This window comes from Pundamilia nyererei, unplaced genomic scaffold (assembly GCF_000239375.1).
Source record: "Pundamilia nyererei isolate P.nyererei 1_Seehausen unplaced genomic scaffold, PunNye1.0 scaffold00166, whole genome shotgun sequence".
Classification (NCBI taxonomy): domain Eukaryota; kingdom Metazoa; phylum Chordata; class Actinopteri; order Cichliformes; family Cichlidae; genus Pundamilia; species Pundamilia nyererei.
In genome coordinates, this window is record NW_005187567.1 from 548,153 (window position 1) to 560,845 (window position 12,693).

Genomic DNA, 12,693 nt, shown 5'->3' on the forward strand with positions numbered 1-12,693 from the left:
AAAATAACATGATATTATTAAAGTAACAGAGGAACTTGTGACTACACTCACTACAGTTTAATGTGTGATAAAGAGCACAACATTTGAATTTCAAATATTTCCTTTTTGAGGTAGTGCAGCAGTCAAGTTCATACTGTAAGTGGAACTTCCCTGGGAGGAGCAACATCATAGCAGTGCTCCCAAATGGTGTCAGATGATTTAAGTTTCCAAATATTTTTAAAGATGAAGGTATTTTACTTTGATACTGTTCATTTACTCTTATGTGCATTGGTACACAAGCAGATGATGCCGCTGTCGGTGACTGATAACATGGAAGGTGTTTACATGCAAGCGCATGGAAACAGCAGCATCTAGTGGCTCGCAAAGACTCACTCGGTACCGATGAATCTGAGGTCGTTGAATGTGAAATGTTGTTGTTCTTCGCTCCTTCAGGTGCAACATTTCAGTTCCTGCCATCAGGAATGGAACGGGAACTTTTCCCACCGGAGACCACAGGCCTACATCCCTCCCACCATGCATGGGCACACTTTCACTCTCTCCCACAGCAGCCCAAACCACACTACGGGCCCCCACCCACACCTTGGTGGACATCCGCACTCCCAGCCCACCATACTGTCTTACCCTCCGTCTGGTTCTCTGGTCACAGCTGCACCTGTGGCCCACCTCCTGGCCTCTCCTGGGGCCACCCGCCCCGTCCTTCAGCCAACCTACAGCATCTCCCATCCGGCAGGCATTGTGCATCAAGTCGCAGTAGGCATCAACCCCCGGCTGCTACCCTCCCCCACCTTGCACCCCCAGGGCCAGTTCAAGCCCCTCTTTCCCCCGCACTCCTACATTGCCTCTCCCGCCTACGGCAGTTTCCCTCTCAGCCCTACCAAAATAAACCAGTACCCTTACATCTGAGCATGGCTGCTCAGGTACCCTTCATACCACCTGAGGGCTAAGTGAGCAGGGCGAAATATATCTTTAACCACAAACAACATGGTTTTTATTTCTGAAAAACCATGGCACAACCACAGAGAAAGCAAACTATTTTTTGAATCATGTAGACTTGAGTGTAATTGAACTTCAAGCTTTAAAAAACAAAAAACAAAACAAAAAAAAGAGTTCCAATGGTAGAGATGATTTGGCAAAAATTAAGAAGGAAGTAACGTATGAATGATTGAATGAAAGAATGAATGAATAGTTAAACTCACACTTAATGTGTTTTGCACATTTGATATATCTTTGCATTGGATCTTCTACGAATACTCCTCAAGACAGGTGAATAATTGGGGTGTTGTTGAATAGTTAGACTTTGCACCCCTGATCCCAGCTATTTTTCTATATTGCCTTCTTACGTGTGTGCAAGACACATTCATCTTTGTAAAGCCATCCCAGTCTCTAGCTCTAGATTGACAGATGCACATGTCGTCCACAGTGTACGTTGTACTGCGTTTGAAGTATTTGTACCTTTTCGGTGTCTTTTGGTGTTTAGCAATGTCAAGTCAATTAACCGAATTAAATAGGGTTATTCCTCACGCTGCATGTGGTCTTGCATGAGCAAAAATGTAAACGGAAAGATGCATAGACGTTGCTCTTATTGTTTGTGTCACAAGACTCGCTGCATTGTATAACTGTCCCCAGCCATAGTGCCTTACATATTTGAGGTTGTTAATGTTACTACTTATATATGACTATATACATGAATATTAATGTACTGGACTGCAGCACTTGAAATTCCAATCAGTCGATGCATCCTATGTGTGAGTGTATATATATGCACATGTGTATATGTCCATGCATAGCCTGCATGGATGTGATGTATCGCGGATAGCGGTGCTTATATTTTCGAGTCTGTGTATATTTCAGCGTGTAGTGAGTTAATTTTTTTTCCCCTCTGTTCTTTCAAGTAGAACAGCGTGCTTTGCTGTTGCAAATGCCTGCTGTTTCATTCAGTTCATTTTATTCTTTTATTTTTTTCATTCTCCAGTTCCCGAATGAACTAGTGTACAAAGTGCAAGTACTGAGTATTGCTTAATATTTGATAATCACTTTCTATTCAGTGAAACTCTTACTACTAACAGTATTTGTACTGTTTGAAACTGCAATACAATCTAAATAGTCATTGATTATTCTTCATTTTTCGTCTTCGTATTTTCGTTTTTGAGTGTTTTCACTTTGTTTTTTGTTTTTATTTCTTTTAGATGTTTAGAAGTGTGGTGGGCATGGCTTTGATTAGGTAAAGAAAAAATGCAAATTAATTCACAGTATGGAATCTTCTAAGCCTGAGCAAACCATGCAGTATTTGATATACACACATATATGGACATATATTATAGAGCTAGACTATTTAGTACAGATGCTTGATAAGGTGTGAGTTAATTGTGTGCAATTCTCTCATTTATGCATGTGTGACAAAGTTAACTTTTTCACTTTACATTATACCATTTGTTAAAGGCTTACAGCTTATCGGTGTCAACTGCTTATTTTATACATTCCGTCAGGGAGGATATATATACATATATAAGACGGTAGCACCAGTCTATATATATGTAGATATGCTGTGTGTGTGCGTTTTTGTTTTTTCTTTTGTTTGTTTTACTAGTTACATGTGTGGGGGTTTTTTGTCTTTTTCTTTTCAAATGAAGTTGCTTGTGCAGCACCAAAGACTGTAATTCATTTCTTGAGCAAGGTAGCTATTCTGTTTGCATAGACCTCAGTTGTACTGTAGTTGTAGAATGGGGTTAAATTAAAACAAAAAAAAGTTGTATTTAAAAAAAAACAACAAAACAAACAAAAAAACAGCTGAGGTTTTGTCTAGCTTATTGGGCAATTAATAAGTCGTATCATTTCTTTCTTGAATGTATCATAGATAAGCTGCTATATGATTGCCACTTCAATAGCTGTGAAATTAGGTGATTTCTCTCTGAGTTTAAACCTAGCGTTGCTATTTTTGTATAGGTCCCTAATTATCTGAAATAGAAGTGGTTTTGATTTTTGTGTTTTGCGTTCATATTTGAAGTGTCATTGTAACTACTGTATTGCTGATGATGAACATTAGTTGCATTTGTCGTTTCTCGGGGTGCGTGTTTTTTGCATCAGTATTTTATCCTTATTAACCTTTTGGGCTCGTCACTGCATATAAATGATGTATCGATGTAACTTAATTTTTGTATGTTTTCATATTGACGTTTTGTACACATCTGAAGCTATAGCTTGCAGGATTGAGTTAACTTTTTTATTGTGAGTAAACGGTGTGCTACCAGTACTCTCGTGGGTTATGAGGGCACTGCGAGATGCCGGGGGGGAAAACAAAAACATTGTGTTCCATTGGAAGACTTCTGTGTTGTTTCCACTAGTCACACACAAACGCACTTGCCACTAAGCACTTATAGAGGTAGGGAGGCTTGTTAGGGTTTGGGTGATTAGACTGTAAGAGAGAAATTTAGCCCAATTTTTCTGTTCTAAAATGATGTTTTCTGATTTGTTTTTGTTGTTAAATTGGTTTGATCAAAGTATTTATTGCAGCCCTTTTATCTGTTCAATGTTATATCTGGCTAGGATATCAGTTTCACAGTTTGATATTCTAAACTGCCTTGAGTTCAGATCGCTCTCCCCTTTATGAGTGTCTAATATCAAAACGACGTTTTGTTGGTGCGAAACAGTTACCGTTGTGATATGTCCTTTCTTGAAATTGAGACAGTGTGAGCAGCACTGTTTATGTGCCTTGAGATTCAGAAAGTGAGAATTCATGCTGGTGATTTCTTCCGGATTTATTTGAGGAAGGCGTAGAATTCAGTAACAGTTCCCTACAGTGTAGAATGGACAAGTTTTTAACAGACATTTGACCAAGAGTTTAAAGAGGAAAGTAAGAAAAACAAGAAGCAGAGAATAAAAACAACTCAAAGTAGGACTTCATCACAGTGACTCTGATCAGCTTATACACATGAACAGCGTAGTGGTGGTTCTCCGCTTGTTTCACACAGTCGCCACGTAAAACCTCTCTGATTAACACACACATGCGTGCGCTTTGAATGACACTCACTCAATGGTCTTTGGATAGTCACTCTGGCTGAACAGCAGATGCAATACTTTACATTGTGCGGTCATTGCACCACCAAGTGTTCTTAGATAATCTCCATGCTTTACATTACCTTGCATGTACACCTTAGATGCTTCACTTTGTCTGCCTAGAAGCTGACTGCCTAGAGCAGCGCTCCTATCATGCAAGCTGAAGCTGAGTGGGAGTAACCAGAGCACGGCTGACAACACTGGCCTTTTAAAAATCAGAAGCTATGCTTTATATCCAGCAAGAGTATATCTGGGTGTTTTTGTTCTGGGTTCTGGACGAAAAGAGCTCTGTCGAGGAGGTTGTCATGTTCTCTGTCAGTCATGAGTGCAATACTCCACATTTCGCCACTGACATTGATATGGTTGTATGTTTTTTAATAGCTTTTGTCTGACTTGTATGCTTTACTGATCATACTCAAATATCCCTTTGGGAAAGAAAGCTTATGATGACAAGGCATGGACTTGGCAGATTAGTGCTTGAAATAGTTCCCCCAATAATAAGCATGTGAAATGTAATCTGTGTTTTGATTCCTTCAAAGGTATTCACCAGCAATGCGCCTGCATAAACTCTCCCGTACTTGTTTAGGAAAAGAATGGATGCAAGAGGAGAGAAATCTTAAAACTGTTTTTAATTTTCCACAAGATTGACACCTTGATTTCTTTTCTTTTCTGTTTTTTTGTTTTTTTTATTTTGAAGATTCATCTAACATTTAACAGATAAAACAGTCATTTGTAAAATTACTTCTATTAATGTTATGACTTTGATATGGAAAAAAAATCCTCTGCTGCGGTATTATCCTTTAGAGATCTTAATTCAGGGTGTGTATTAGTCTAATTGTGCTACTGTGTAACTGTTTGATTTTAATATGAGATTTGTTTTACTCAAGCTCTTATTTTCAGTTTTCTGGTCACCTGTATCAATTTCAGAGTTAATTCACACTGCAAGTTATGGAATCATCTGTTTGGATTGCTCATCAATTAGACTTGATAATTAAATCTGAACTGTTACTGTTTTAATACCTGTAGATTTTTTTTTGTTTTGTTTTGTGGCTTTTATTTCCTCCTGTTTTTGGTTCGTTTGCTTTTTTAATTTTGTGCTACACTAGTTTGCCATGTAGCAATTGCACTGTGCAATATTTACAGTATGAGGACTGGGAAAACTAACTCTATGGATGTGATGTCTCTTTACAGTTTGCGATAGTGTTTCCTCTCTAGTTCTCAGTGATTTAGGTGTGACCAAGCCTTCTCTACTTTGTCACATTAAGCGGGTTTTCCAGGTGACTCTTTTGGTGAGTGTCAAAATAAGACTTTATGGTGTATTATTGTTAAGATTCACTTTGAATTAAAAAAAAATCTATTGATGCAGTTCTTTCTGATTTGGTCTGTTCATTCACATTAATGCACATTAATATAAATGATGGATTGGACTCATTTCTATTTGTTTTAGTGTGTGACAGGAAAAGTAGAGTTTGCAAGGTAGTATCTTGACATTTATTGTCAAAAACAAAAAGACTATCCTTTAGAATTGTTTCAGGAGAAAACTGCTCAATTATCAGACATGAGAACCTGGAATCAGACAAAAGATGATTTTTCTGTCAGTTAATCTGTTGCATTTAATCTCCAAACATGAATATGTTCGGATGAAACTGAAATTTGAACCTGAACACAATAAACTGCACCTATTGAAGAAGATTTTTGTGCTGTGATTGAAAGCTCCAAATCACAACAGTTCCCTCAATGGGCTTTATATTGTGCAGAGAAACCCAACAATCAGATTTGCCCATATGAGTAAGTACTTTGGTGACACTGGGAAGGAAGGACTCCCTTTTCTGACAAGAAGATGCCTCCGGCAGAACCAGGGTCTGTGAGGGGAAGACACCTGCTGCGACCGGTTGGGGATGAGGGGAGGAAGACCGGACAAAAGACACTGTGAAACGGTAAAAAAGATGAATAATGGCTTATGACACAGTGATAAAACGTTAATAAGAAGAAAGCTCCCAGCAGCCTCGATCTACTGCAGCGTCACTAAAGGGGAGGATTCAGGGTCACCTGATCCAGTCCCAACTATATGCTTAAAATCTATATTTTTAATATTTTATTTATAATATAATGTATTATATTTAAAATTAAAAATCAACAGCTGACATCTGTAGAAACTCACAGGAGGTAAAAACGGGAGTGTATGCGTCAAAAGCAGAAAAACATCGACGGCAGAAAAGTGTCTCCCGAATTCAAACCTGGAGCTTGTTCCACACATTCTTAAATAAGAAACACGAGTGAGCACAATTCTGAAAAATGTCAAATGATTATGGTTGCTAAATTACCTCAACCGGAAAGACGTGTTAATGTTCAAATGATAAAATGTTCAAATTGGTAAAAAATCGTGTTCAGTGGGCTTTGGTGTTGACGACCTGCTGTGTTTTCTGGGTCTGGCCTGCCATCCTGTGGACATCAAGAGGTACAACAGCCATTATCCGCACAATTAGGTATTCACGCATTGATTACGGTAACCATTAAGAAAGACAATGTACGTGTTAATAGGCTAGTGTCACGTGATTATTGTCGCTTTTAATATCAACCCAACATGTAAGAGCGCAAAGAAGACCAACCATCTTTTTTTTTAAGCAGCTCCACATAGAAATCTGATTCTTAACGAGTTACCGCCAGAAGAGGTCGTCCTGCCCTCTCGCTTCCATTCTCACTACAATTAACAGAGAGGTTAATTCGCCCAGTTTGGCCAGGAAGGTGGCACACTTCAAAATCATCCAGCCACAAGCAATCAGCGGTAGGCTGGCCTTTCTTTCATGACTGAATGTTGCCTGTGCGCAAGTAAATGCCTGCCATCCACCTGGACCAGGTCTGGATGTGGCACTTCACCGCCAACAGCTAAATGTCAAACCTTTGGCAAAGTGCGCGCGCCGCCCTGCGCCACACAGTGATGATGGGTGGACCGAGCGGAGAGGGGCGATAGGGCACATTTCTTAATTTCCCTTCAGCGCCGCTTCCCCCACCATCCAGACCTGGACACGCGACGAGACCGCGGGACGGCCCTGTTTCCCGTTCACACAGCGATCCAATGTATTATTCACGAGCGAAACTTCAGCAACTTGTCCACTGGATATGGCTCCCGGTTTGAGGAGTGGGCGGACAGGTCACCTCAGAGTGGCGGGAACCGGCGGGGCAGACCCCGATGGGTGCTCGCCGCAGCGGACGGATGCAGGAGGAGAGGGGAGGTGTTTGAGGACCAGGTTGCGAGTCGGAGCAGCGGGGATGCTTGCAAACTGTCTGCTGTCTGTAGCAGTGCTTTTACTTCTTGTCCGGTGCTCTTTGGCCGCAGAGGGTAAGCACGCGCCGTCGCGCTATCTGCTCCAACATGCCGTGGCAGAGTGTGATTTTTATGCGTTCACATTTTTCACATCTAGGCTGTGACATCTGCTGTGGAAGAATGAGAACATGCTGAGTGGAAAATGGATCTTTTGTTTAACACGGGCAGCGTTTTGTAATCCGCTGCTGGGTGCGTGATTCACGGGCTGTGTGGATGCAGCTATGGTCTGCTCAACAGCTTTCTAAATCATTTTTAGGAAAAGAAAACTTCTATCCTTTAGCCATGAATCCAAATCTCTACAGTGTGATACACTGTTGGGCTTCTGCAATGAATGAGATTAGGGAGTATTTTCTCCCCTGGACAAGGTCTCTTATAAACGGCACTGCCACGAGATGATATTTTAGGGATGCTGTTGATTCTGGTCTACTCGGGGTTTGCTCATATGTGATGTAACGCTCACCTGAGCCTGAAGCCTTTGTCTCACTGATCAGATTGCACTGCACAGAGCTCTGTTTCTCCTCAGGGTGAGCAATCTCATCCTCAACGTTGTCTCCCAATTCAACTTCACTTCCCCATTGTTCCTTTGATGGCATTTTATTTGTGTTGCATTTCAATGACAGAGGCTATTAAGCCCCATTATTACAGCCAGTAATGAGCTGTAAGGAGTTATTCTGGGAATGCAGTGCAGTGCGGTCACAGGACAGTGTTTCAGAGCATCTGGGTCAGCACTAATGACACACATACTGCTGCCCACTGTAGGTCTGTTTGTCTCCTCTGGCATGTGAGGCAGCTGGGGTAAGGTTGGCCGACTTAGCTGCCCTTCAGCCATCACCGTTTGCCGGGAAAAGTGGTTGAAACAAAAGAACAAGACAGTCAGTCTCTTCATGTGCACTGCCTCGACTGCACAGGTGTCCTTGAAATCTTGTCTGTCCACGAGTGAAAACAGAACAAACACAAGGTGTTCTTTGCAGGAACTAAACTGAGAGTGGCTCCATCAGCCCTTTCCAGTCTGCATACTGTGATGTAGTGGTGGCTGTAGTCTCACCTCTGCTGATGCACTGCTACAGTAGCAGAGTCTCCTCCTCCTCCCTCCCACCACCTCCTCCTTTTCACAGTCAGCACATCCATTCTTAAACACATGAACACAGCAGCAGCACCTGAGTTGTACAGATAGAAGTGCATTTTTTACAGTATTTAAGTGATGTTTTTGCATTTATCTGTGTGCTGTCTTTTAGGTAGCATCAGTGCAACCTGCACCCTTTCCTCCAAAAAATAATTCCACCTTTTCTTACATTTGATTCAGCTGATGAGAGTATGTAGCCTACACCACATGAGGTTTAATTGACAGATTTTTGCATTTAAGTGTCCAACAAAGGACATAAAACATTCCTTTTATGAGCTATAGCAAAAAAAAAGAAAAGAAATAAAATACAAATAAAAAAAATAATACTATTACATAATGGATATAAAGTACAAAATTATTACACAGAAACTTGAACACTGCAGTCTTCTATAAATTAATTCATGCAACATTGACTGGGGTCCATTACGTTTTCTCCAATTATCATTGAGATGTAATGGGAAACGATGGGAATACTGATGCCATTTTTCTTTTTCTTTATCCTCTATGTATCAAGAAAAACCTAGTAGCAAACTAAACTGTGTGGAGGTGGCCAACACTAACAGAGGCTCGTCAGACATTTATAAAATCAGACCTCGATGTCTAATAAATTCTCTTTTTAGCTTAAACTTTTGTAGGGCATCATTAAATGTGTAGGTACTAATAGAAAGCATTCTATAGCATTGAAATCTTAAAGGAGCACAATGGGGTGAAGGTGACGTGAAAGAAGTTTGGAACCTTCAGCACGCCTGAAATTGGATATCTGGTGGTTAGTTACACAGGGGTTCACACAAGGGTGTGGGGTTCTCCTGCTCTCATGCTCCCTATGCCTATGCTGGGGAGGTTCTGGTGGACTTTCTGGTTAAATAAAGGGGGGGGGGTTGAAGATGGCTTTCTTGAAGAAGGCGAGGGCAGTGACGCACAAAAAAAAAAAAAAAAAAAAAAAAAAGGGGGGGGGGGGGGGGGAGAACAAAGCTTTAGAAGCCTTCTACAGAGACCAGAGGACGACTGTCTCAGCAGTACTCCAAAAATCAGGCTTTTACGGTAGAATGGATAAACTGAAGCCACTCTTGAGTAAACATCACTGATGGCCTGCCTAGAGTTTGGGTAGAAGAAAAAATAATTTTCTGGTCTTATCAGGAAAACAAAAAAAGCCATTAAACTGCAAAGACTTAGAGGTGGCAATTCACAGATGCTTTTCATCCTATCTGACAAACCTTGATAGGAGTAGATTATGCCTGGGAGATCTGGGTAAACTGGCTAAATCCAGGTATTTAAAGCCTGCAAAAACTTATCCATAACGCTCTGCCAAAGTGGCTTTTACAAAGCCCAGAATTAAGGATTTATGCATGTTTGTTAATAAAACATTTCAATTTTCTGTCAGCACACTTTCACCTTATCATTATAGATAAATGCTTGACCTCTGTTATAGAAATTGTCCTCATTATACTGTGCAAGAAACAGCACTGAGCAGCTCATTTGTTTTATTTATTTATTTTTGCTTTGGATTGCATTTCCCTAAACTAATATACAATATATATTCTGGTTTAGTGCTATATTTGTGTATGCCTTTCTAAGGATTACTAAATAAAAAACACACTTAGTTTTCTGAACTCACTGCTGAACCAGAACAACATGTGATTTCTATGGTAACACCAATTTTTGACTAACAATGACATTTCCCCTTCAGAGCCCTCACCAGTCAGAGTCAATGTGAGATGCTGCGTCAGTGTGTGTGTCTTGAGTAATTTTCCAAGCAAAGACTAAGCTTTCGCCTCATGTTAGATTGTTGTTGAATAAATTCACAGAATCTCGTGCTGGCTTTATTGCTTTCTTATCAACAGCTGCTGAAATTATGCCCAGGGACATGCAGAAGAGCGAGCTAAGCAAAGGCTTCTGTATTCCTTCCATGATCAACTGACTTCTTCTGACGTAAGCTCTGTTTACTCCTGCGAGCACAGCCCGCCCGTTCGCTTATGAGTGCTGACAGCTTGGTTTTGACGCGGGGTTAACCTCATAGACCTCTGAGTATGAGAAGCCATCCCTGAGCTGTTGCCAGTCATCACTTTGTGCTTAGGAATTCATTGAAAGCAGGCATGAAAGTAAGATTGAAAGCTATTTCCTATTTGCAAAACATTCTGGGGGGTTTTTACTCATAAAATGAATGGTAATGTGAATTGAGTGGCTCATGACACTATCTGTGTGCCTGCGTTTTTTAAGTCTTTCTAGCTGTGCAGTTTTCTTTTGTGTGTGTGTGTTTTCTGTTTTCTTGCATCTAGATTAGTCTTTTCAGAGCTGTCAGGATGGTCAGTGTGAAACTAACTTCTACAGATTTTTTTTTTTTTTTTTTTTAAAACACCACTCACGGTTGGTTTGGTACACTGTCTACATGAGCTGTGGGTTTTGAAGTACAGGGAGGGCCATTTATATGGATACGTTACGTTGAAACCAAGCACACCATTGTTTTTCTTGTGACATTACCAATAAGTTTGATGTGTCACATGGCCCTCTTCCTATTGAAAAAAACAAAAGTTGTATCCAAGATGGCCGACTTCTAAATGGCCACTATGGTCACCACCCATCTTGAGGAGTTTGCCCTTTCACATATACTAATGTGCCACAAACAGGACTTTAATATCACCAACCATTCCCATTTCATTGTGTATCCATATAAATGGCCCTCCCTGTATATTCAGTTAGGGTTCTAGGCCTATTAACTTCTCGTTAATGATCATGATTGACTACAACTGGTAGTTTCTCTTTGTCAGCATAAAAAGGATTTGATTGATAGCACTCTGAACAATGGGAAAGGCCAAGGAACTCAGTGAAGATCTAAGAAGGTCTCTTGGAGCCATTTCTACTACAGGTTACTAGATCATTAGTTTAAATGACTAATGATCACTTTGTCAACACTTTGCCAAGGACTGGAAGAAGATCCAAACTGTCACCCTCAAATAAGAGCAAGTATGTTAGGATGTTCACGAACAATCAATGAACCACCAAGGCTCAAGCCTGCCATAAACTAAAAACTGCTGAAACACTGGTGTCACTGTCCACAGTGAAGGAAGTTTTAGATAATCAAGGACTAAGAGGATGGCGACCAAGAAAGAAACCACTGATCCAAAAACCCAAATAGTTGCTTCTGTTCATCTGGACATTGTGTTTTCACTGGGAGAAACGTTTCGTCACCCATCCAAGTGACTTCTTCAGTCTCAGCTGACTGCAGGCTTCCCCAACCTTATAAGCAGGACGTTTGCGTAACGACTGAAACTAGCACCACTGACTAACAATGGGCCATGAAGTCAGTTTCATGATCATTAATAAGCAAATTGTCATGACCATTGATCAATGAGTACTATTCACATGTACTGAATAGAAGTATACGTTTGGAGGAGTAAAGGTGAGGCTTTGCAAAATATTCTACCAGCTTTTAAGCACTGTGGTGATAGCATCATGCTTGGGTGCAGTTTTGCCACCAGTCGCATTGCTACATTGCACAAAATGGAAATGGATGAGGGCTACCTCAAAATTCTTAAACTTCACCTCAAATCGACAGCTAGACGGTTAAAGCTTGGACACAATTTGGATGTTCCATCAGCTCAATAATCCCAAACACACATGAAAATGAAGTTTGGAATGGATAAATCAGAGTAACAACAAGCTTCTGGAGTGGATTTTCTAAAGCCACAACCTCAACCCTATTGAAAATTTGCTAGATCTGTGCCAGTAAACCAACCTGTTTAAATGAACTTTACCAATTCTACCAAGAAGAATGATGAAATATCCAGCCAGAATTATGCCAAGTTTGTCGATGGCTAACAAAAGCATTTGGTTGAGTTGCAACGTGCAAAGGGCCATGTGACCAATTATTAGTGGGGTTCTATATATTTGATCCTGTATATATAATTTTGAGAGAAAATCCAAAATAAATTCAAACTTTTGCACCCAATTCTTGTTTTTAGTTTTTGGTCATGAAAGATATATGCTAAAAAATCATTCCACCTGGGAAAAAGAACAGTTCAAAGACATCATTAAAAACACCAGCTGATTCATGCCCCATATAGAGAACAATTGACCTATTTATTTTGTTGGTTTTGTCTCATTGCAGAGACTTACCGCACAACTTTAAACATATTGCGTGGAAGTGTGTCAGGAGGGCTTGAGATCTATGTTTATGTCAGGAGTGTGTGTGTGT

General features: G+C 40.4%; 2 protein-coding genes across 4 annotated transcripts in view; both read left to right on the forward strand.

The window, feature by feature from the left end:
- Window positions 1-5,418, forward strand: part of hipk3b (homeodomain interacting protein kinase 3b) — a 50,694-nt gene extending 45,276 nt beyond the window's left edge. For both annotated transcript variants that reach the window (XM_005745773.2, XM_013914017.1), the window contains exon 16: window positions 433-5,418. In XM_005745773.2, coding sequence (XP_005745830.1) covers window positions 433-903 — 471 coding nt within the window. In that variant the 3' untranslated portion in view covers window positions 904-5,418. The remainder of the gene's footprint in view (window positions 1-432) is intronic.
- Window positions 5,419-6,672: 1,254 nt separating this feature from the next.
- The window catches only part of kiaa1549lb (KIAA1549-like b), a 58,183-nt gene continuing 52,162 nt past the window's right edge, over window positions 6,673-12,693 (forward strand). For both annotated transcript variants that reach the window (XM_005745775.1, XM_005745776.1), the window contains exon 1: window positions 6,673-7,393. In XM_005745775.1, coding sequence (XP_005745832.1) covers window positions 7,174-7,393 — 220 coding nt within the window. In that variant the 5' untranslated portion in view covers window positions 6,673-7,173. The remainder of the gene's footprint in view (window positions 7,394-12,693) is intronic.